This window comes from Athene cunicularia (genome assembly GCF_003259725.1).
Source record: "Athene cunicularia isolate RWA chromosome 1 unlocalized genomic scaffold, athCun1 chr1_part1, whole genome shotgun sequence".
In the NCBI taxonomy this organism is placed as follows: domain Eukaryota; kingdom Metazoa; phylum Chordata; class Aves; order Strigiformes; family Strigidae; genus Athene; species Athene cunicularia.
Genome location: NW_020799091.1, coordinates 119,790,416 through 119,816,710, shown reverse-complemented (window position 1 = coordinate 119,816,710; position 26,295 = coordinate 119,790,416). Strand labels below are relative to the sequence as shown.

At 40.0% G+C, this 26,295-nt stretch overlaps 2 protein-coding genes across 4 annotated transcripts in view; one reads left to right on the top strand and one right to left on the bottom strand.

Annotated features, from left to right (window-relative positions):
* The window catches only part of CMSS1 (cms1 ribosomal small subunit homolog), a 247,164-nt gene that overhangs the window by 105,009 nt on the left and 115,860 nt on the right, over positions 1-26,295 (bottom strand). Inside the window, exon 2 of one of the 2 annotated variants that reach the window (XM_026844185.1) lies at positions 16,436-16,486. The exons of the other annotated variant lie outside the window; for it this stretch is intronic. Coding sequence (XP_026699986.1) covers positions 16,436-16,486 — 51 coding nt within the window. The remainder of the gene's footprint in view (positions 1-16,435; positions 16,487-26,295) is intronic. 2 annotated transcript variants of the gene reach the window in all.
* The window catches only part of FILIP1L (filamin A interacting protein 1 like), a 142,655-nt gene that overhangs the window by 19,318 nt on the left and 97,042 nt on the right, over positions 1-26,295 (top strand). The gene's annotated exons all lie outside the window — the stretch shown is intronic.

Here is a 26,295-nt window from a genome sequence, read left to right as displayed (position 1 = left end):
CTCCAGGATCAGCACACGGCACAGCCTTGCCCTTAGTGCGCCCCGCAGTTGTGAATACATCTGACATCAATTGTGGAAACCAGGGAACAGCTCAGTGACAGGTCCTCTACTCAGAAGAGTCTCAGCTGTTTCTCACAAGTTTTTTTCAAAATTACTGAGTTAGAGAAGTGCGACCCTTTACCTGTAGAACTCTCCCCATGGATACTGAGAGAGAGGATGTCCCCACGCCTCTGCTTGGTTTAGGCTTTAGAAGGAGCACAGAGCCTGCATAATCTTGTAAACATGATCTGCTTCAGAAGGGAAGAGAGCTCAACATATGCTATAACATCTTCAGAATTCTAATATAGAGAAGCATCAAGCTTAAATGCAGTAAAACACATATGACAGACAGAGTTTGTTGGCAGTCCACATCCCCTTTCAAAAAGCACATAGTGCAAGGTTGCTCATGTCTGACTGCTGCCACACTATTATTCCAGGGAAGAATGGGACAGCAAAGGAAAATCTGTAAAACAACAGAGACTGGAGGGTTACAAGAGCACGCCTCCTACTTACACATAGTTACAGTATCGATTAAATTCATGCTTAGGCCAGTGAGAGTGATGCAGTCAGAAGTCACACAGTGGCTACGCTACTCTGCTGCAGGGTAGAACCATGCTGTCTCGAACCAGGGAGGGACATCCAGACCTGCAAACTACCCAGCCTGCCATCTGCGAGCACTTACACCACTTCCTTCCCTTCCCCCTGTTAGGAGGAGAGAGCAAAGAGGGTTATAAAAATAACATGGGATGTGGTATATTCATTTCCAGTGCCATTTCCCTAAAGACTCAGCACTCATTACTTTCTTCACACATAAGGTTAACGTGTGAAAAAGACTGTGCAGCTCAAGGGGAAGAGAAGGCAAGAGGCACCAGCGAAGTGCCTTCCCCTCAAATGGCTGGCACCCCACGCAGTGCCACATGTAGCAGGCCTGCCCCAGTCCCCCAGGTGTGCTGCCGCAGCTCAACAGACCTCCCGCTCGGAAGGGCCTTCGCTCCTGTGGGCTGTTTATTCACTATGGCAGAAGGAAGGAAACTGCCCTTTATCACATCTTTTTTCACACTCGCATTACTGCATACTAAAGCAGAAGTCCGTCACCCTCCATCAAATATAAAATGTTGTATTTTGGTCTCTCAGGTGGCCGCATGTTAAATTTGTTACAGTTAGAAGAGAAGTTTATCACAGGAGGTGGCTGTTCCCCCTGTCCTTGTGGCTCAGCTAATTAGTGCAAGCCACAACAAGCCAGAAAATCCCCCTTTTTCCTAGATAGTTGTCACTCTGAGAAGGGAATGAGTCTTGCAACATGAAGCTGTGTGCTACTCAGGGTCCTCCTTTTAGGGTGAAAAAGAAGCAGAGGTCAAAGTAGAAATCTCTGGAAACAAAGAATCACCCTGATTTACCCCTGCCTGACAGTCGGGGTGCATTTTGTCTCTCTCTGTACCCAGAACATATACAACTAATTATATTTTCTAGAACTGCAATTGTTGATTGATGAGTCATCTTTCCTGTAAATTTATTTTTTTTAAGTGATTTTGGCATTGTTCCTTGAAATTCCTCTCCGGCTATGTAATGGAAATTTTGACCTCACGCTCTGGTTTCTTTAACATCACAGATACCGAGATTATGAGTTTAGGAAGACCTAACAGTTGAATAAAGGATGCAATGAAGAAATCCGTAGCTTAAAAGAAAGCAAGCTGTACTAAATAAACTCTCAAGTAAATATTTAGCTCTATGGCCATTATGTTCCCAATAAAGAAGCAACTCATCATAATGAAGAATTCATGGGGGGAAGAGGTTGTTTCTCTCTTTCTCCTCCCCAAATTGGTCAAAGTTATTGGCAAGTGAAACTTGGCATATATAAATTTTTTTTCCTTAGTTAGTGACTCCTTTTAATACAGTTTCAAAAATATACTCTAATTAGTAGTCAGAAAACAAGAAGTAGAAAAATATAAACCAGGAAAGAGTAGAAAGAAACCAATAGCACCAAATAATTCATCCATGAGACAAAATTATTGCATAGTATAGCATAACACTTTTCAGATTGTACCCAGCAAGATGAAAGACTTTCCAGCTCCCCATCCTTCCTCTACTTGAAGGCTATGTAGAAAGTACATGGCAGCTCAAATTTCTCAGATATGCTCAGTTCAAAATACGTGACAAAGAGCTTGGAATTGTGCATGGCCTTAGTGGATGGATCTTTACAGCAAGAATCAAAACTGAACACACTTGTGAACTACTCTGATTTATCTAAAGCATCACAATAAATAGAAGAGAAACTCTTCAAGCCACTCACTCACTTTGCCTTCAGCTGGCAGGAAAACCCGGCAGCACTGAGACAGAGGATGCTGATAGCACCTGCTGGAGCCTCTAGCCAGTAATTACAATCAGCCAATTATAATCATCAGAGCAAGCTAAACCTAAGAAGTGACACAATCATGATTCGCAAAGGCTAGGTCTATTTAAAATGAACCGACATTCCTGCCTATCTTCCAAACGTTAAGTAGGATAGCCAAGGGACATGACAGCATGAGCTTCAAATTATACATTGGAAAAACACTAAACAGGATTTCTCAAGTAAGAGCAACATTACAGGCTTGGGTAATTCTTCACGGTCATGCCAGAGGGCATCCCACTCTATCCCACCCATGTTTAGCTTGCATCACCAACCAGCTTTCATTCAGGCCAACCAAAGGATAGAGTATTTGGAAATGAGCTCCAATGCTGCTCTAACCATAGGGCAGCCCACAGCAGTTTCCTCACAGGCTTCATTAGACACTGACCAACCTAAATGGCCAATTTAAGCCACGATAAATTCAGCAAGTCTGAAACTTTGAAGAGAGTCACTGCTCTTCCCCATCAACGTAGCACTCTGGAAACTGCACCAACACTAAAATAGCTCTGACCACACAGGTTGGGCTGTGCAACTGTGCTGCTGGCACCCCAGGCAGCCTTGCAGCTGCTTTGAAACTCATAGGAATGTGCCCTTGGTCTCTTGTGATGATGAGATGAATTAATGTGACTTGTACAGGTGTGATTACTGACTGGTTTTAGGTTTCCAAAAATCTTGTGATAAGATGCTACTGAAAAAAAATCAATGTGTAATCACATCTCCAACTCTTGTCATAACTTTAGTGAAGTTGAGTTCCCAAAAAAAGTCAGCATTGGCAGGGATGGGGGAGGAAGGACAGTCAATTAATTTGCTTTTTACCTTTCCAGTCTCAGCAATCAAACTAACAGCTGGCAAAACCCATTCTTATGTGGGAAAAAAAAAAAAAAAATCTTCAAATTACCATGTATACAGAAGGTCTATAAAAAAACCTGCTCAAACTCTCTGAGAACAGGTAAACAGCCAAGCTGAAAGTGTTTCTATATACATTAATGTCTCAGAGATGGCTGTAGATTAGTAAAATAATGCCTGTGACATTGGGTGAAATACAGAGGGTTTTAATACAAGGTAGTACAGACTCTCTTACATAACAACCATTAGTGGATGCAGGGGAAAAATGGCCAAAAGCTTTATTACATTGACTGATGTAATTCTAAGTAAAGCATTTCCAAATTCTCCAAATCGTTCTCTCCAGCTTCTCAGAGAAACTTTCACTGATTCAAACCTAAGTCATATACTAAGGGAGGGGGACCGTCCACTCTAGTGATGAACACACAAACTTCATAAGCAAAACATTTAGCATCTGTGTAGTTACTGGAGCTGCTAGGGAAACTTCCACCAGATGTTTCTAGATGTTACCTCAGCTGCCTCCCAAACCACTATCACACGTCTGCTCTCATCCTTACTGAATACCAGTGTTATTAACTGGAACCATACATAGTTTACTCTTGGGAGAAACATTAATATATCATTTACAAGCCTGCCAAGTGCCACATCTCTTATTAGAGACTGAAAAGCTCAATAAATGTAACATGCTAAACTCGGTAACAGGTTATGCAAACAGAACAGGAAATCAATGTTCTCCTCAATCTCCTCTCAGTCAGGGGAAAACTCAACAAATATCAGAACAGTCTCATTTTTATACACGAGTAGTATTTTCCAATTGATTGTGTAAGGCAACATTTTAAATACTTCCATCCACCTCATAAATAAGGTGAATGTCTAGGGGAATAACCTACTATCAACACAACCACTAAAATATCTGAGGTCTGTAATTACACAGAAAAGGAGAGAATTAGCTGGGCCAGAGGATCCTGACACTGAAAATGAGAAGGGTTTGAGCACAGGGAAGAAGAGAAATGGAAATGTGTTCCTCTTCCCAGTGGTACGATTATGTTACACTAAGTGTACCTGATTTACTCAGGTAATAATCCATGCAAACATGACAGTGGAAACTATCAGAAAGTGACAGCAGAAACATCCTAGCAGAAACATGTCAGAAAGCCCTCTCATTTCTGTAAAATACATATATGTTGGTTTTGTTTCCATCCTCATCAACCCTCCCCCGCATCAAAGCCACTAACAATAGCGTTTCATGGACTGGTGGGAGAGGAAGAATATCTCTCTCTGGGAGAAAAGGGGAAAAGGCAGCCTGGGATCCTGAGTGGGACCTGGCCAGAAGAAGAGAGTAGTTGGGCTAGAGCATGGCCTGGCACTCACAAGGAGAAAGGTTTGGACAACACATGGAAGGGAAGCGTGTATCTACTAAGATACTACTAGTATTATCAAGAAAGAAATACAAATAGGGAAGGGGCCAGTTGTCAAACTGTATCTTAACCCCAAATGTAAACAGCTTCCAACGTGCACAAAGCACTAAGGAGAGACCATTGTAGATACTCACTACTCAATGAAGCACACCCATCATGCACATTCTCTCTGAAAACTGTTCTTTCTCATGTAACAAATCGCTTCTGAACTGATGTTTCATTGGAACACATCTTTGTAAAACGTTGTCAACACCATAGAACTACTCCTTTTTTAAGGAGGAGTGCTACCCACAAAATGTAATGTGAAAAAACCCTGTAATTACGTGATTGAATAACCTAAAAATCTCAAGTTATTTAATATACAGAGAATACAATAATCTATCCAAAACTGTTGTTGGAAGAGAAGGTATTTTTCAAAAACACAGGGACTGAAATAGCCACAAAAATAAACGTCTGCATAAATTACCAGAATTAAAGAGGGAAAAGGTATGAAAAAACATCACTATTAAATGCACCTTTTTATTAGGGAGACTAAAATACTTCCTTGAGGCCTTTCTTATATACCTAGTACTGAAATGATCTGCTGTTTTACAGGAAAAAGAATCAAAACAAAGACCACAGTAATCAAAGCTTCTTATCCTAGCTGGATTCTTATCTTATTACTATTATGGAATTAAAAAAATTATCCTAAGCTTACGTTTACACATAAGCAATACGTAGTATTTGTATATGACCTAAACATGTCCAAAATGAAGTATCTTTGAAAGACTGCTAGTGTAGTCCAGTTCATCTATTATCTTCAATTATTCTTATTTTGAAAATGTACAAGGAAGTAATAATTAATTATTCCAAATTCTCTGAAGTTTTCTCCAGACTTTCTATAAAACATGCATAGATCCATGTTACCACTATGTTCCAGCTGATACACTGGGTGACCCCGAGCAAATCACTTAGCTACATTCCCACCAAAACCGGAGAAGGCTCCAGACTCTGAAAAATGACTGTCAGACCAAAAAATGTTTACAGAGCAGCTTGCAATTATCAAACAGAGAGCTCCGCAAATGGAAAGTATTACAGCATATGCTATGTTCTAGCCATGGGGTTTTTTTTTTTAAAAAAAAAAGAAAAGAACACTTGCAATCATGACTAGGCACAGGTTCCAAACAGAAATGAAGCTCCTGTTTCTTGGGTATAGATCTTTGATTTTTTCATTACTTATACTTGAAAAAGACTAGGTCTAGAACCAAGAAAAATAAATCAAAAATTCACCCATACAGGATCATATGAAAGCTGTTGAAATACTTCACAAGCTGCTGACATAACAAGGTTCTTGGAAAGAGGCAGTATCTATCACTAGATTTAATTCTGATCGCTAAAAGTCAAATTAACAGGCACTAAAGACCTTTTCCAGGTTTCAAGCACCTTTGTAAAGTAAGGTATAAAAGGAAAAGCAGCACTTTCCATAAAAGGGTGAGATGCAGAAGGGAAAACCCAACCTGTGTCAGGTCAGGATGCATTGTAGCACACACAACCCCCTGATTTGACAGATGGAATGAGAAGCCCTCACCTTTGATTTGCACAGGATATGATGTTTATTTTCAAGAAGAGAGAGTGTCACCATCTGAAAGGAACCCAGCAAATATTTTTTTTCTCCTCCTGCTTGGGCTGGTTGCTAAGATTTGGATGAAGGCACAAAAGAAACCAAATGCCACACTGTTTCCTAGCAAAAAATGTTCTAGGCAAAGGACTGCACCCCACAGAGAATGCAGCAGCAGAATTTGCATCAGCTGCTTCTGCAGCGTATCGGTTCCAAGGGCTAAAACTCAGAAGCAGGAACAACAAGAACTTTACTGCTGATAGGCTCAGGCTTTAAGCATATGTCAAGTTATTGATAAAAAAAAGTTCTGTTTTATAGTATATACTGGCCAGTGTTACTGTCAGCAATTAATAATGGCTATGAACAACACTAGCTAAGACAAGCATATTGTGGAAAAAAATTACAATATGATTAATTACTGTGCAGGAAATAAGAGGCAAAGATACAAGCCACAATTTTGTCTTTCATATCTACATAAGGTACTCACATTTTCGAGAATCTATTACAGGAACCACCTGGGATTATTTCTATTTTTACAGGGGCACTTTTCCTTTTTATTCTTATGCTTTAAATCAAACAAACAACCCAATAGAAACAAAGAAAACGGGATTATGAAATGTAAAATGTAAATGAAATGTAACTTCATTATCTGTGTTCATGCTCCTCACCTACCTCCTCATGTAAGAATGACACAAAATCAAGGAAGAAATACATTCATTGATGACAAAGGCTCTGCATAAAACCAACTCAACACACATTGTTTCCAAATGCACAGCATAACCAAAGGAAAAGCATACTGTATTTTCCACAGTTACATTTTTTTTTAATTTAAAAATCAGCTATATTCTTCATACAACATGTAAATCTAGATAGAGAACGGAAATAAGCATTTTCTCTCCACGTGTGAAATTCATGATCAGTCTAAACAATGAAAAGCATCAGAGTGCCTAACACCATGGGTTTCTCCAAGCATTCATCCATACTGCATGTCTGGCAGTGGTTTCAAAGAAAATCTGGATTAAATAACATGATTCAGATGTGAAAAGACTGACAATAAACAGCATTTTGGTACCGCTCAGTCATGAACCAGCAAGCTTTAGTACTGCATGTCCACATTAGGAAAAATGAAACTATTTCTTCCGAGAACAACATGCTGGGTGTTTGACCCATGTGCCCCGCAATGAAAACCAGGGGAAATTTGTTTTTCTGATTTCTCTTGCTTCATCCACATTTAAAAGCAGCCATATATAATAAAGTATAGCTAAGAAATCCCAACTTTTCCATTAAAATCTTATAAAAATAATTTTAAATTAATTACCTACTTTTGTAATTTTAAATAAAGCCATTTCATGATGATGTTCTTAAAGAAAAACGCTGACAGAGGAACTACAAACCAAGCCATAAAAGGCTTTTCCCAAAGATCACTGAGTGGACCAGATGGGCTCTGATAAATGCAAAAGCCATTCACCACCAGCATGCCATGATGCTCACGTGAACGATGGGCCTGCCTGTGGCAAGGAGGCAGCTGCAGAGCTCTGGGAAGAAAACACGAAGCACAGTGATATCCTCCACATTTTGTAAGCACCTTATCTCCCCTCAAATCCCTACAGGAAAGGGTCACTTGGTAGTTTCCATAACCACTAATTCTTCTATAAAATGGGTAAGCGATCAAACACAAGTAATTGGACAGTACACAGTACTGGACTCACAGAACACAGTAATTGGACTCACCACATTTCTGGAGTCTTCTAGGCTATGGTGGACAGATGAACTTATCCTGCCGTAAAAGAAACTTCTCAAATGAAAGTATCTATCACAACACACCACTAGCAGATGGTGATTATAAAATGTGTATGAGGGAGGCTTGGGTGTGCTTAGTCATACTGTTCACAAGAAAAGTCAGATTACTATGGATATGTTGTCACAATGATGTATCATTTCCAAAATTCAAAGCAGAAAATAGATTTCAGAGTAGAACTTGAGCAGAATTGCTGAAAAGAGTGAGATTGGGGGGGTGGGGGTGGGGGGAAGGCATGACTGTACACTTGCCTCATCCTGTAATCTTTCTGTGGGTAACTGCTATGTCTAGAGACGGGATACAGAGCTAGATGGACACTGCTCCAACACCATACATCTGCTCCTCAGTGCTCAGGAGAAGCCAGACACAAAGAAGTGATAGCCTTTCTTAGACAGCTTAATCATGCCACTGATTGTGTGATATTTTTATTACTTAATTATTTAATAGTAGTTCTTTTATTGTTAATGGATGTGGTTTATGCAAATCTTATCCACTACAGATACAGGTTTATAAATTACTCTAAATTACAGTGCTGTAATTGGACAGTGTTGACATGAAACTTGAGTAGTTCAGGAGTTCCCAGAGGCACGATGCCTGAAGCCAGAGTTTAATTTCAGCTCTCAAGCAGATTCCCTCTGCACCTTTAGGCTACTCATCTCCATTTTATCCTCTCTAAACTTGCCTCCCAGGATGGTGCTAGAGGTTTAATTAATGGATGTGAATCGTGCCTCCTGAATTCCAGATACAACCAATAACAGCCCAAGTTTTACTCAGGCAAAACTGCAAAACTGTAGCTGCACTTTGAGGGAAAGCACACCTTCCACTCTGCCAGTCAGAAGTGGTGCTGCAAAACACCAAAACCAAAGCTGTGCTTTTTAATCTGCCAAGAAGTGCAGTAGCCCACCTTTGCGTGTGCAGGCACGGAGGCTGTTAACCTTGCACACAGCCTGCACTCTGACCGGTGGCATTATGGCTTGCCCACCAGCCACGCTCAAGTCAGCAAACTCCAATACAGCAGTCAGATGCTAACCTACGTGTACCTGCCTTCCCAACCCTCAGATGCAGAGCAGACACCATCACTGGTTGTGAGCACGCACCCTCCGAGAGGAGTCACCTCTCCTCGGAGGACCTGTCTCTCCTGTCCCGCACGGCCACTGGGTGGGCCCACACTCCCCAGGCAAGCCAAGCTGCTTGCAGGATCGCTCCCTAATCGTTTCCACCCCGCACAGGTTGGCACAGATGAGCTCCTTCAGCTTTTTCGGTTAAGCCTGCTCATTCCAACAGAAACAGGCCCAGAGAACAACTGCAGCTGAGGAAAGGGGGAATGAGAGGGCAGAGAAATATCGTGAGAGCTGTGTGGTATGTTCCTGTATGTGACCACCACGGCACCGATCAATGCCAAGGGACTTGTTCAAATTACGTGGCTGCCAGATGTGCTCCTCCCCCTGCCTTCGTGTCATTCACGTGACTTTACATTCACGAGACTCCCTGTGCACCCATCTCTCTGTTCAAGTACTTCTGTACGCTCTGATACCACTTGTTTTTTGGCATCAGTATAAAGAAAATTATTTCAGGCACATGTTATTGAAGAGACCTTTTTTTTTAATGTGACACTAAACAGCTTTACATTGTAGAGCAAAAGGAAAAGGAAGCTACAGGAAGTACTCTAACTGGAAAACGACATTACTTGCCATCTGCTGACCTGCTGGCAATTCTAGAGGTATCACATCAGGCACGCTCTTGTCCCACCTCCCTGTTTAGTTTCTTATGACAGTTGTCATCAGCCTCTTAGCTTTTCTGGCCATTAGGATCACTTCATCATACACTGCGGGCTAAAGACCCTCATGGAGTAATTGCAAACCTGTAACTTCAGAGTTGTCAGACAGCTTGTGGGTGAACGTCCAGTTTTAATAACAGGACGCAAAGTGATGTGAGAAGCTGTTATGCCTCTCAGAGGCAAGCTGTTCCTTTAAGTTCCAAGACTAGTTTCAACAAGCAAATGCCATGAAAAAAGCTGCCAAAAAATAAATAAATTATTAAACCTTCATCAGTCATTTATTACACAGAAAAAATTAAACTGCTGTCATAAGTTCCTCAAGGTCTGACTGTTTCTGTTTCAGTACCAAGTATACTGTCAGATCCATTAAAGAAAATGAGGACAAAACCAATGCATGTGCTCAGACACACACAGATCGGATGACAGTCACTCTGTTCAAATCCTGTGGCAAGATCCATTTCAGCTATCTGCTAATTACCATCCTGGAAAAGAGATTATATTCACATTTTGTGATTGATATACAGAAAGACATAGATGTGTTGTTAATGCAAGACCAAACATGTGCATCTCATCAGGGAATTATCTGAAATCTACCACTTATTTTCATTTCATCAAAACAAGACAGGTGGTCTGCTCATCATCAAAAGCTGGCTGCTCTCAGAGACTTCACCACCGCGAGCAGCTTCTCAGAGGGTTACAACCAACCAGAGATGGAAATGCACTGAATGTTGCTCTAAACATGGACTTACTCTAAATGGTTAAATTTGTTTCCAGTTGGCAACTTTGCCAGGTCAAAACAAGCAAATTAATATGTATTTTTTAAAGCTGGACTCAGACATCCAGTCTTGCCACTATACACACCATTCGTTAGCAAACTCACATGTACTTTCCATCTATTTATGCTCACTGGCACGGAAGCACAGAGAGTATGAACTTCTTTTCCCTTTTGTTCCCAAGCAGTATTCTCTCCAACCTTCATTAGCTAAACTGAAACTAGTTATAGGATGACTAAAAGCAGTTACACAGCTAAAACCTACATGTTAGTCAACAAGTGATTATATTTAAAATGTGATACTCATTTGAGAATACCCTTATAAAAAAACCCCAAGACATCCCATGGCTTTTTATGAGTCTTTTCAGCTGTAATCTAGTTTATATGCACAATTTATAGCATAGAAACTGAGTCAGCTGCTATGTAATCAGGGCTCCTCGTGAGAAGTATAGCTTTTCAGTGACTCAACGTGTATTGTTCTCAACCTACAGGAGCCTGAAACACTGCTGTCATTACCAAGGGCAGCTCACCCAGTCTTCCCTCTAAAATCCACAGGAAGACATTTTCACCTTCCCCTCCCACTCAGAAATTCTCCTTTTTGTTCTGTTAGAAAATGGAGTCTGCCTTTCTCTGCCACAGCTGCTATATCCCACACACAACTCCCACTTTTTGACATCTACAGGTAATTAAGAGCCTCCAGTATAAGTGTGACACATCCACGCCTTTATTCTTTTTTCCCTTCCCAGTTTGCTCCCCCCATCCTGAAATGCCGGATCTCTTCTTAACATGGTAGAAGAGGTTGGCAGAAGAGACTATACTCCGACCTAACTTCGAGTCCTCCCTTCCTCCACACCCTGCTGTGTATTTTCCCTCTGCCCACAAGTCCAGATCAGGGATGCTGGCAGGAAAGGATGCTGCTCACTTCTGCAAAAGTGAGACCTCCTCTGCACGGAAATGCAGAAACCCTCTTGTGAGAAGCTTTCCCTTGGCATTTGGAAAGACCTGGGTTTAAACAAAGGCAAATTTTCCTATTCAGATGGGAAGCGAGCAGAAAATGCAACACATATGAGTAAAAACTCGTATACGTGAGAGTTCCTGCTGTTCCTAGTAAATAATTACTACCTGTAATAACAGTCAGTGCAGATCCTGTGCCTCTTTCTCCCTCCTCCCCCCCCCTTTTTTTTTTTTTTCTTTCTCCCTTTTTTCTTTTTCTTCAATTAGATCATCAAAAGAAAATGAAAACCTTTTAGACACATAAATGAAACATTTCTGCTCTGGAATGGCATAAGCATCTGGACACCTGGCAAAACATAGTTCAATACCTACTGTACCTATTTCTCATCACCCCTGACAGCAAGCAGGAATATTCTTGCCTTTCTTCTTATTTACAAACAACATTTACAGCCGAGAGTATTCAGAAGTTCATTTCAGTGGTTTTTGTTCTGGTTACATTACAGCAAATTGCTTTGATCTGGGGAAGGGAGGAGGAGGGGAGCAGAGAACATCTTAAGTTCACAGAGCCAAAAGCCAAGATGCACAAAACTGAAACATTCCAAAGTTAAAAATAATCGTCTTTAAACTGCAAGAGCAGGGCTGTAATTTTGAACAGTACAGCATGACATCATGGTTTATATGGGGCCAACTCAATAAATCAAACCGTGCCTAATTAGAGATCCTACTGCAAATCTACATTATTTGGACAAATAATTAAAACAGGACAGTCTGTAACACAAGCCAGATATGTTTACTAAAATATGGTCTTTTCAAACTTTTAGGTTCACTACTGCTTACAAAGCTTTCACATTTAGTAAATTATAGACCCCTAAGCTTTTACTTTAGGCTGACTTCACTTTCAAGGAATTCTTCAATTAACTTTATGTTGCTTTAAGCTCTTCATCCAACGAGAAAACAATCTGTGGTTTCTTACTTCTTCCAGTGCCAATGGCTGCCCTCCACGTTTGACTCGCAGACTTAACTGTCTTTCTCAAGCCAGGGTCTGTTTGTCTAAAACCAGCCTAGTTGTCATAGCATTTTGACAAGTCCTCTGTAAAAGGAGAACAAAACTTTATGGTGGGTAAACTGCTAAGAATAATGAAAGTTGTTTGCACAATCTCAACGAACGAGTGCCAAATTTAAGGAAAGCTCGGCAATAAATCCAGAGCTGAAAGCCCTGACTACCTGAGTTGCCCTTCTTTCTTCCTACCCCAATTTTTAATTTTCCAATTTCTGCTTTTCTCAGTTGTTTTTCTAAAACGTGTGCTTTTTCTCACATCTAAAACCTAGGACATGCTCAAACATTTAGAGCCTTAAAAAAACCCAGTGCTATCAAACATTACTATCTGTACATGGCCAGGACACCTCTGGAATTGCTGGAAGTGCTGTGGAGACTTTGACTATCAGTTACTGGGTAGATAATGTTAAATCAAGAGCCAAAGAGTTTAATAAAAAGCATGAAATGAATAAAAGGGACAGGATTCATTCCTAAACTGCACATTTTTCCTCCTAGAGCTTGAGAGATTTGTATGTAATTTTTAAATCTCAGATTAAAAAAGAGGGGAGAGTGGACAGCTCTGCTTCCTTCTCCCTTCTGACATTTGAAATGCTAAATGGACCAACATATAGAGGCTTAGAAGAACTGTAAAGACAATGACTGAGGAGCAAAATGTTTGACCCTATCAAAAAAGGACTATACAAAAATGAGAGATATGTCAGTGCAGCATTACGCTGTCCAAATAATTTTCTTCTAGAGATGTTAACCAAGCACAAACATGGAGAAAGTATCATTCACTTCTTAATACACAGATTTTAGATAAAATAAGCCAGAGGTTTTTAAAAGGATCAAAGCACATAAAATATATGTGCACTGCATAACAGTGTTCATAAAGACATGGCAAATGCATCTCCTTCAACCACAGGTACCATGATCAGCATATTCTTAGATAGGAATGCACCTTTCAGACCTCCATTTGAATTCTTTGTCACAATAAAAATGCATCAAACTTGTAAATTAAGAATTTATTTTTTTTATTTTTTTTTTATTTTTTTAATTTCAGACTGTCTTTGTGGACAGAAATACTATGACTGACCTCTGTTAAGTGCAAGTATTTGGAGCCATAGCCATTCCAATTCCCTTACATTCTCAGTGTGCAGCAACAGATTTCTCATGAAAAAAAGCCCTGTAACTATTTGGATGTACTTCTGAAAGCAACAGTGAAAATGAAGAAAGCTGCCTTCCCAAAGATGTATCTATTTTTGCAGTGTGTGCTTTTAAAGCACAATGCTTACGGAATGAAATACTTCAGTTCTCTTGTGTAAACTTGTATGGATTGTTTGCTATTGAACTTTTGAGTCATATTTTGGCAGTAAACTGGTATCCTTGTAGAAAATATAAGTACTACAGACTAAGTGATGTAATCTGCATCTAGATTTAACTAATTTTAAGAGGAAAACTCAGGAAAGGATATGAAAATCAAAGACAGGTGAAACAAGACAAAAAAAACCCAACTTAGAATATTTGTAGTAAAATTTGTATTTCTAAATAAATAATCTGGACTCCATAATTCAATTTTTTTCCCAGATTCTGAGCCTTGTGATAATGAAAACCTCCAGAAGTGACAGACTGATTGTTTGTAGGAACATGGCTCTTAAAGTCACAGGACAGAGCTCAGATAAAAGAAAGTAGTGTTTCTACCTGTACTCAAGATGTACAACAATAAACTACTTTAACTGAATCACATAAAGTGACTCTATAAAACCAGAGCAAAAAAACTTATCTCAAGGAAGTGAAATCTACTTTTTTTCAAAGCAGATTCTTCTTTCCTCCCTACCCTGAAGCTACTGTCTATCCAGGGAAAAAAGAAAAATTAAAAACATTTTAAAAATTGCATAGTAGCAAGGCCGTCCATATGGCCCAGGCTTGTGCTGTGTGTGCAGTCCATGCACATGCACTGCACTCTGATGGAACATTCCCTCTCTACTTCTGTCGTGGCCTAGCACGGGAGCCCCACCATCTGAGTTCCTGGTCCTTTGTGGAGTACAGAACGCTGCACGGCAGCAGGGACAGAAGCAGGAAGAGCCTATGGAGGAGGGTAACTGGTTAACCTACAAATAAGAACATAGTCAAGGACAAAGTTTAGAGAACTGGAGGAATCCTACCTTTTAAATCTTAGGTCAATGTTTTCTTACCTCTCTGGAACAGGGATTCACTGATGCCAGCTTTTTCGTACCTTTTCCTTCCTCCTTGTGCCACCAGTGTCCCCATCTTTCTACTCTGCCCTCCTCGTAACACTGTCTCTCACCTCTTCCCCACTGCCACCCAGAAACCAGTCGCATAGGGAGTGGTCAAGATGAGAACAAACACCATGCACCCACTTACGTGCAACGATGAGCTTGGTCTCTTGGAATAAAGCATCTCAAACTCGAGTTCATTTGAGAACATCACTAATTGCCTTTCAGATGGAATGGCAAGGAGGAAGCATATTTAAGACTTGAGAAAGTTAAAATTCACACAGCTAGCATTGACTTTATTAGAGGCTGAAACCCACGTAAAATCTGTCTGAATAATAAGTGAGATTTTTGCCTTGCATTACACAAAGGATCAGACTAGATGGCTACAGAGGGTCCTTCTGACTAAGTTGTGACAATACAGATGCCAGAGAATTTTCAAGATCAGGATTATTTCCCAGTATTACACTATTTCTTGTTTTAGTTTTGGTCTTCCAAAAAACAGACAAACCCCAAAGGAATTATTATGCACACAACAGCCCAGAGCCTGCCTTTAAATACTGTCCAAATGACATACTTCTTTGACCAAGGAGATAGCAATACCTCTGTTTCCATTAATTCCCTAAGAATCACAGGATTCAAATCGTTGATTTCCAGCATTACATCATGCACGGGCCTTTCTGATTAATTAGAACTGTGTATGTATAGGGAAAAAGAACAAAAAAGTAGAACTGCAGTACTATGAACCAAGAGCGTCCCTGATAAAAGAAACAGACTGCTGTTCTCAGCTCCCTTCCATAGGTTGATTGTGAATTGTAAGCAGACAAGATCTCCTTTTTCAAGCTTCCAGCAACTGGCAAACATTCACAGGAAGTCATATTTATAGTTGCATTACTCCCCACAATATACCAATTCTCTTATAATCAGAAGTTGTCTCTAGGCCTGCTAAATGAAAGAGCTTTCTCCTTGGGATGGCAGCCTTTTAAGAGTTAGTAATGTCTGTGGTGGGGAAAACACAGTACAGCACAGCCTCCACATCATTCTTAGACAGTAAAGACATATCAGACTTTGGTTTTTTAAAAAAACCAAACAACTCTGGAATCCTGGAATTGTAACTTGTGTGGATTGCTCTGTTGAATCATCATGTGTTTAACTTACCTACTTTTTGCTATCTAGCTTTAAATTCTTCTTGGGTATAGATAGATAAAGAACTTACTACTACAGGAGCTTTGTTTTATACTTGGACATGGCCTTTGAGCATGCAGATACTGCCCAGGAAATCTGAAACAGCACACTCCACTTCATTAAAAGAAAATCCATTTCCAACTTCTTCAAATACCACTGGGGACAGTTAATAACTTGCTTGTGTGTTTGTACTATCACCCTGCATGTAGAAAATTATTAAGAAAAAACCCAAACACCTACTTGAAATTGTCAAATCCTCTTCCAAGCAACCATACCAGAGTATTTAAAAGGGCACAGCACTAGCCTTGGCTGAGGATTTCCCCTCCTCCCTCAAATACAGAGAAAAAGAACCCCATTCTTTAAGGAAGATAGGAAAAGGGATAAATACTTTACCAAAGAGGAAATTCTTCAAAGGCAAGAAATCACTGCAAAAGTCGTTCTTACCTAAAATTGAAAGAGGAGGGAGAATAAGTAAGATTAATAATCACGCTTTGGAGCATTGCACCTCCAAATTCCCAAACAATATTTTACAGACATCATGACAGCCGTGGAACAAATCTAAAGAAAACAAGCTACACCAGAACAGGAAATTACGATTTCTTTGAAACAATAATTAACCTTGAGAAGGAAACCACTACGAATATAAACAAGCAACTAATAAAGGAAACCGTTTTACCACAGGGAAACCTGTCTTAAAGCAGTGGAACAAAGGAATATCAAAAGAGTTTGCCAGAAGTGATGGGTATCTAAAGAAAATTGGAGAAATTCTGTAGCGAGGACTACACAGACCTCAGACAGGTCATCTTCAAGGTTTCAAAGAGGAGGCTGGACCACAGAAATTAATTAACTTTTAAACAGAGGACTTGAATTTAAACTGAATGCAATCTCACTCTGCTGGCACTTGCACATAATCAGGAGGAGTTTGAAGGATATCTAGCAGGCTAAATTGCTTTTATAATCATAGTTCTCAATGCCCAATCTTTGTCATATTTATAAATAACGCCAGTTATAGCAAGCATCTTAGTAATTATTTCATCATCTTAAATGGGAATTGAAAATGGAAAAAGATGAAAAATCAGAAACTTGAACTTTTTTTTCATCAGAAGATGACAATTTCAAAATTTTTCATGAGAAACATGCATACAAAATTGAAAATTTGTCTAATTTTTAGAATTTAAAATCATTACTTTTTACATAAAAAAGTCATTCTCAAATCTGAAACTTTAATTTTTGCTTCTTTTCACTGCTTGCAGTTCTTAAATAGTTGCAAGTAAGCAGTAGTCCTCTTGTATTTACTGATATTCCAGTGGGAGAAATGAAGTTCATAGGGGTATTAAGAAAGCTGTAACTAAAATAAATGCTAAAAACAGAAACAATTTTTATTTCAGATGTTAAGTCAACTATCTGCAAGTAACAGCATTTCAGACTGTCCTTATTTGTTCTTGTTTATTACACTGGTGCCCTTTGTGGTTTCTAGTATTTTGGCAACTGGAACATACACAGTAAAGCTAGCAACACAACATAAGCTTAGCAAAGACAACTATAATTTGATCCGAAAAACCAACACAGAATAGAGCAAGCAGCTCTATCAACAGTGGAACCAACGTGGTTTGGCTTCCTATGAGTTTGTGTCCTGTGGGGATTTGCAACACCTTCAGTAGGTCCACAAGTTCACACTAAGATATCTCTGTTCTACCTGGGAAGCCGTTCTCATGAAATTTATTGAAACATTATCATCAAAATCTCTGTTTCTCAGCTGGTCCATCCCCACCACTGGGAATGGCTGTCATACTAATAAAAGTCCTCCTTCCCTAGAAGAACAAGCCAATGAGAGAAGTACCAAATCCAGTACGTTTACATAGACTCATTCCATTTTTACAAAGTGGCAATTAGCTATGAAAAAGAATTGTCTTCCTCTGCAAAGCAGCCTCTTAACACTACAGCAGCATAAAGTTTTGTGACTTCTTGTTATCTTTTACATGCATCTAGGAGGATCACTACAAGAGAAAAACCTTTGTATGATGCTAAAACAGATCCATGGTCAGCAAATTCCAATACTTACCTAAAGGAGATTTTAGTAAAGTCAGAAATGGAAAATTTTTATTATGGATATCTGAAACACAAACACACCACCTGTGCCTCATCACCCTCACAAAGTGAGTTTTTTCCTATCGCTCCTAAAGAGATTTGGGAAATGGAAATTTCCAAAGCTAGACAAATGGCAGAAAATAACATGTACAGATTAAGAATGTCACAGAGTTACACTCAGGAAGCCTGAGAGATTATCTCTGGAAACACCTTCTCAAATGGAAAAAGGTGGCAGCAGCAGTCATGGGAGATGAGGGAAAGTCTAAAACCTAGACAAATCCCCCAGTTCCCAGGAGGAAACTTAGAGCAAGAATGAAGGAATAAATTAGGTTAAATTACACACTTTTCTCAAGGTGTTTCTTTAAACCCAACAGTGATAGTGCATTCAGAGACCTTCTGCATTACCTGTGGCTAATCTGGAGCCACTGGAGTTCACCAAGGGCTCCCAGGTGGCAAAGCAGCAAGCCAGAAAGCTCAGTCAGACAGCAACAACCCTGCAAGGGGTGCTTTAGGATGCAGGCAGGTCACCAAACAACCAAGAACAGAGGCTTTGCTTCAGTGAAAGACCTGACAGAGGTAGTCTCAAAAGAATTACAAGAAATCCCAAGGCAGAGACAGTGTCTGGAACCTTCTCAAAAGCCAGAGGGAGCCAAAAGAAAGGCTCTGGGCACAGAGCTCCATGCTGCTGTTCCACTGCACCATCTCTCTTTGACAAGTGATTCCTTCCAGCACAACCTTTAAGCATCATGTCTATCCCCAAGATTATTATTTTCTTTGATTCCACTTGTTCTTTAATTTTTTTTAATTTTTTTTTTAACCCTGAGACTCCCCATATCTTTCTGGTTATCTTGTAATGAGAGATTACTCAGCTGATGAACAGGTACCAAGAACATGCAAAATCTGAACACAGATCCAAAGAAGCATTTCTGTGCACTCTCCCTGGAAGATAAGGTGCCAACGCCCAATTTAAAGAGTTTGCTGTAGGCTTCCTAAGGCCCTGGTATGACTAATGTACCCAGGTATCTTTTACACCAGAAAACCTCACCGCAGGAAAGGCATACACAGCAAAAAAACCCAACCTAAATCTTCACTGTTTTGGAGACTTCACAGGGCTTTTTCTAAATATGTAGGACCTAATGTTGACCTTTTGCACCCCTCTGTGCACGGTGATCGCCCAAATACAAGATAAAACCTACTGAAGTACCAAGGTGACCACACAAAGCATTTGGAGAAAGCCACACAGCTGCACACAGAACCAAAGAGTGCCACACACCACAAATGCCAACCCCAGACAAGCATGTGAAAAAGTCACATTAATCCTCAGGTAAATCTAAATTTAAGTAGCCCAATAAAAAAGACTATGAACTATAGTTCTGGCTATTTAACCTGCTGAGCTATTTTGGCTTGGTACACTTGTTATCAGGCCACCTGAGCCCGGACGCTTCTGCTCACATCTGTTTCCTGCCTCTTGGCCCTTCCTCAATTGGAGCTTCCTCTGGACTCGGGATTTTGACCAAGGCAAGGAGCCGGACAGAGCTTGATCCCTCTCTGCAGACTGTTTGCTGCTTTGAGCAGCAAGAGGCAACTACACCTTGACATGAACTGGAGGGCAGGCAACATCCTGCCTCAGGAACCTGCAGAAGTGAAGGTACAAGTTTTACAGAACTGGTTTAAAGACAGTGTCTCTTTTCATTTCTACTTCATTCAGTGCCTTTTAATTCTGAAAAAGAAGCTTTTATGTTTTGTTTGATTCATTTTCTAGTTGAAAATGCAGAAAAGATGTTTAGATAAAAAGCAAATCAGTTCTACAGCCAAGGCACTGGCTATTTAGCCAGAAGAAAACAAAAGCCAGAAATACCATTTCACCGCTCAAGCTGAAAGACAGATTCTAGATACACAGCTTACATAAAGGCACGTGTCAAACAATACGCTTGATTTTTGCTTAAACACTGACTCACTGAATGAAATCTATGTTACTCTTTTATGTAAACAGTTCCTTTAAAAGCAGCAAAATGAAATGGAGTCAACATTAAGCTGGACATTAACTTTTGCCATCCCCACTCAGGCATCTGTGTAATTATAATCGTTCACTTCCTTAGCATGTACTGCAATGCATGTAAAGTGTGCTCCATGTTGCATTAGGGATTTTTTTTTTTTAAAAAAAGATTCTATAATTATATGTTTACATTAAGAATGTACTCATCTAATGCATCTTTTGAGACTAGCAGATCATAGGAAGAATTTGTTTTCCTTTAAGATATGTTTGCAAAATATAATCAGAAAGTGTGTATAAAATTTTATCTCAGTCATCACTATGGCCTTTATTAGAAGTACTTGAGAGGTACACCTCAAATTGGGGTTTTTTTCATGGCTAATTATTCACTTTGACCATTCTTTTCTCTTAGATAAGTGACATTTCTTGGAAATAACATTCCCTAAGTATCAAGGTTGTTTACATTCCGCACAAATGTTACACTCTTAAGCTTTCATTTTTGAAAATGTCAAAAAGGGGGATGATGCTGCGCTTGTAAAAACATTCTTTACTAACAGAATGAGTCTCATGGCATTTTAGGTTTCCCACAAGACATTTTTCTGTCTATCATTTTAAAACTTTTTCCCACACATCGTGTTCCTGATATAGGCTTTGGCAGGTTGTGAGATATGAGCTGGCTGGAAAATGATAGCTTGTTTTCAGCATAACCTTCTACTGTTAAACATTAAGCACTTTTTGCACAAGGTAATTCAGACTGAGCAGCACACACACAGAAGACAGTTCTAGCTGAGGAACGCTGAAGTCCTGAAGGATGCCAAAGCCTTCGTGACAGTTTTACAGAGAAAACAAAGGAATCTTGAAAAAATAAATCAGCATTTTTTTTGGAAAATTCTACACGGTTTTCATTCTGGTCTCCAAAGAGAGACCTGAGAGCCTTTAAACAGCACAGTTTCTAGCAAGTTTAGTGAAACATCATTAGAGGCATTCTATTACAGCAGTTAAAGGGCACACATACACAAATAGCAAACAAATATTGATCTTCAGGTACAAAAGAGCTCCAGTCAGCCAGGCCACAACAAGGGAATGAGCACAGCTTCAAAGTGTGTCAGAGAACATGCTCACATGTCTTCTGGATCAGTAAGATCAGTTTCCTGGCTACTCCGTTTAAGAATCAAATAGGTGGACCGAATTTGATGGGAACAGTTCTACCTGCAGCCCAGGGAAGTTTCAAAACCTGGAGACGGCATCACAAACTTGCCATTTGTGTTTTGTAAACTTGAAGCTTGGAAAATACATGAGAAGAAACAGGAGGCTTTACCGCCTGACAGCCACTGACTCATGGTCCTGTTGCAAAGCTTGCTGATGCCATAACACTACCATTGCTAAACCCATCAACTTGAAAAAGACTTTAGTTGATAAAAATCAAAATTCACGTAAAGACAGAGAAAGTTTCTAAAGCTGCTTGGACCACAGATATCTAATAGCATTTTTCATGTAGCATTACGGTCAGCTATCTGTAAAAAGCTTATTTAGTGTTTCATAGAGTTTAAAACAAAAGTGCTGCTAATCAGATCTGGCAGGCAAGGGAGAAATGCATACATAGAATGAGGTAAGTGTGATCTTGCCCAGCTGAAGAACAGGGAATGGCAGGGCTTCAGGCCATGACTCACACAGACACGAACAGTAGAAAGCTACAGATAATTCTCAGGTAAACTTTGCATGAGCCACTACGTCATCCTTCTCTACCCTTCCTGCATTAATCATGTCATTAGTAACCTGACGAAGCCCAAGAAGAATGTCTGATTTACAGGGAGAAAAGCAATGCTAACAGAAAAACACTTTGTCAGGTCAAAAAAAAAAAAAAAGGAAGACCAACCTAAACTTCAATTTGGTACGAAACACACCCTAGAAGAACAAGAAAGCTAAGAAAAAGAAAAACCAAAGCCAGAAAAGGTATCTTGCCACCGTGAGCCTGCATACTTTGTTAAAAGTTCCTGATGAAACAGTTACTGAGAGTACAAATATGTAGGATGTGCATGAGCACACGGATAAAGAACCAGCCCCAACACGTACCTAAACAAAGTGAAGGGGAAAAAAACCCTCCAAGCTTTCTTTTGAAGTTTTCATCACAGTTACGTAATTTCCACATTAATCTAGATGTTTTTAAACATCTTTTGTAGCACAGAGCTGTGAATCAATTGTACAGTGAGTACAGAGTGTACTGTTAGGAAAGATTCCTGTCCCAACCAGGTATCTTGGTTACTCCACTAAATTAAGCAGGACAAGGGGAAATAGTGGGACAAGAGAAAAATGTAAAATTTCAGAGTTTCTTTTTAAAAATTGTTACTCACTCTGGATCGCTATCAATCACTTCAATAAATGTATTTAAAATATCACCTTAACATCTCAAAACAGTAATAAACGTTTGAAGGAAGGGCAGATCACTTCCATTCACTCTGAAGCAAATGAACCCCCCTGCACATTACTTTAAAAGCAGAAGGTAATTAGCCTTAAATTTCTTGAAACAAATAAAACTATCACCCAAAACATGCAAGGGGTGCACGTAGCAGCAGCTGCTGCTGCAAAAAACAAAAGTCCCCAAGAGCCATTTCACAGTAGTAATTCTCTCTCAGAAGAGTGTCCACAGCAAACGTGTGCTGAAGTCTCTCTAAGCATAGAGAAACCCCACTGCTTACAGGGTTCTGTACAGGTTCTCATGACTCCATCTGCTTCTAAGTCTTCCTAAGAAGGCTGCCTGTTAACTTAGTTATTCCTTCCCATAGAACACTCCCTCTTCCCTCACTTCCCTCTCATTTTATCTTAGCATCCATCCTGTGAACTCCCTGACTGATTTCTTAGCTTCATTACTTTAAACAACAGAGTTGCATGTCTCCTTTTCATCATAAAGCAAAGCTCTAGACATTGAAAAGCAAAGTCAGAAAAAACTATTTTATCTCCTCCTTTTCTCCTTTGTCTTTGGCACACTACAATGGCTGCACATGAGCTACTAATACCTAAATGTGTCACCTCAGCTAAAAACAGCTAATCATTTTGTTCTTGCTGGTTATTCATAGCATCTCTTTCTCAGTATTAAAAGTAACATAGAAAATATTACCAACTTTATAGCTAAAATGTTAAGACAACACATCAAAATACTAGTGGAATGCAAGATAACAAAAATACAGTATTTATCTTCTGACACCCATTTGGAAAACCTCTCTGTAGTGCCACAACAGTAGGCCTAAAACTCTCATTAACATTTAAATCAAGATGTTTTGAAGGTTCTCTCAATTCATGTAAATGGGCATTTTACTTTCCTGGCTTCTTGCTTTAAAGCCAGCATTGACTTGAGAGAAACAAAACACTGTTCTGTTCCTGATAGTTGCTCAATGTCACATACAGAAAAACACCAGTAACCCCAAACCTGAGACAGGCAGTAATCTGCCTTACAACTATTTCCTTTCTCAGCAGTTTTTTGAAAGTCACCTAAAGACTACGTGGGCAACAGTGAAATATCTCACAGGAGAGTCCCTACATAGATGAAGAAGGTTTGCCAGAAAATGGTAGGTTGGCAAGAGTGATCTGTGCTTCATTCAGTAAAGGTGTTAAGGACAGTTTCACAACTTTAGTTTATTTGGGAGGACTGAGGGTGTCTGGCTTGTTCTTTTTTAATTTAAGACCTTCTGAAACCAAAGAAAAGATTTAGAGATAAAATGCCAACAGCTTAATGCACATTCTACAGTGTATATGAGCACCCTGGGGAAAACATGCACTCTAACAAACAGACTCCATCTTTCCCTACCCTGAGGAGAACAAGCCAGGCTCACAGTATACACCTAATTTAATGGTGGCTTTAAAAATACATTTCAGACATACCTGGCAACTACTACTCTTCCTACTCTGCATCCAAAGCTTTCTCTTGAAAAAAAAAAAAAAAGCCTTCTTCCCTGATGAAGACATCACGGATATCTTACGAATCTGCCAACAGCCTGCATTACATAGCATACCTAAAAATTTTAAACTGACCTTTGTTCCCGCTAAGAAAGCCATCAGTCTGTTCCAAGCATCCCACGCACTCTCAGCAGAATGCTCCCGGAAACTCTTTCAAATACCTAACGTATCTGTCCTGTACGGTGAGACTGTGTGTGTGCCTCTACCTGCACATGAAAAGGTGAAAAGAGCTTTCCACAGTCTTGAACATCCCACAACACACACGGTCCTTAGAGGTCCTTCCCTATTGCTTGCTCTGTTACACTGCTTCCTCCCGTGTCCACATCTAAAAAGGGTCTCAAAAATTTCCTCACAACCTGGAAGTAGCCTACACGTGCCCTTGGCCAGCAGAGGCTGTAGAAAGGCAAAGAGGAGGCACCCCACAGCCCACTGACACTGTACACTTACTGTAGCAAGGCTCCTGGGATGGGAAGATGCAGCATAAACACATCCCCTCCCAGGAGGCTGCACTCTTGCCAAGGGAGCATGCAGTGGAGCTTGCATGGCTGTTACATGCCCCATGGAAAAGCAGAGTTTTCTGGTGGTGGGAACTGAATTTGCTATCTTCTGCCAACTTAAAAATCTATCACTAGTGAGGAAAAACAACAACAAAGAAACAAAACAGACAATGGCTATAGAGACTCAGAGGAATGTAATGACTCTAACAAAAGGCAATAGCAGTAGAATGACAAGGGTTTATTAATGGATCAAAAAACAAGCTGAAATGACTCAGCCGTAGACTCAAATCCCAGCAGGATTGCCTTAAATCTCCTCCGGTTTGTATTTTGAGTTCTCTTGGGACCATTACAAAGAAGGGTGTACCTGCTCCTCCACCTCTCGATCAGAAGGGTGCTCAACCAAAGCAGGGCTGTGTCATTACTCCCTTCAGCAGAGCAGAAAGGGGCTCAGAAGCCCCTTTGTACCCTCATCATGAAGGGCAGCTGGTCAGCCCAGAGCACAAACGACTCCTACCAAACTGCTACTCCTGCAATGCAAAGAGGTTCTGTAAAGTGACTGTAAAACTTTGGTAACAAGAAGCTGGTCAACAGAAGTTTGTACAACTTGTACTTAAAAGAGCACGTAAACACGCCACAGATGGGCATAGAGGCAACAACACTGAGTGATTTAGGGGTGTTCATTCAAGGGAAGGCATGTCTAACCCTCTCACATACAAGCCTTGCTCCTCTGAAACCCGACCTGCCTTTACCAGCACTAGGAAGCAGGACTTCCACGCACTCTATATACTTCCATATTTCAGCTTGTCTATTAAAGCGTATGTAGGTGTTGTTCCAGGAATACAAGAGACAGCAGTGTGCTGCCATTTTGAGCATTTCTACATTCACATATAGCCACTTACAGAATTAACATCTTCAAACCATTCATGCAGCTCTAACAAGCTCTAACAAAGGTTAAAAAAGGAATTCAACAAAAATCTCAATTCCTTAGTTACAATGATTTTAAAAAAAAAAAAAAAAGTCGTCCAGAGATTTTCAAACAGAACTTTAAGTAGCAAGACATTGTCTTCCTTGATGTTCCACGTGCCCCATGGAACAGCCTTTGAAGAGGACAGTCACAACAGCTCAGTTTTAGTTTCTTTCAGATTACCAAGTCAGGTGACAAATTCTTCTATATATCTGATGGAGACATAAATGCCTACAAGAGTGCTTCAGCTGGATGAATGAGAAAGACCAGAATACACCGAGATCAAAAAAGGACAGTCACAGACCTGGCAGGAATTATGAACTGAAAAGAAACCCACCACATTTTGGACAAGGTCGAGACATGGAACAGACCTCTCTATAGTTGCCAGAAAAGCAGCAGAAAGCCGAAAATTAAACTTGCTGCAAACCATTACTCAAAGAATGACTCAAAATAGTAGAGTGCTGTTTGGTCCTTAAATAAAATCCTATGACAATGGGTCAAGAAGCATTACATTATCTTAGTATGACTTCAGTATTTGTGAAAGCTATGTAAAAGGTTTCCTTTCTCCCTGCTTGGTGGGCTGAATTCTTGCAAGAAATAAATCCCTGAGATCCTGCAATCATTTCCTTGGGGATTTAGCATACTGGACAAGACACTGGTCTTAGCACGTGCACCAATCCACATGTAGCATTGTCTTATTACCCCCTGCTCTGACCAAATACAAAAAAAAAAAAAAAGGACCATAAAGTCTCTAATTGTG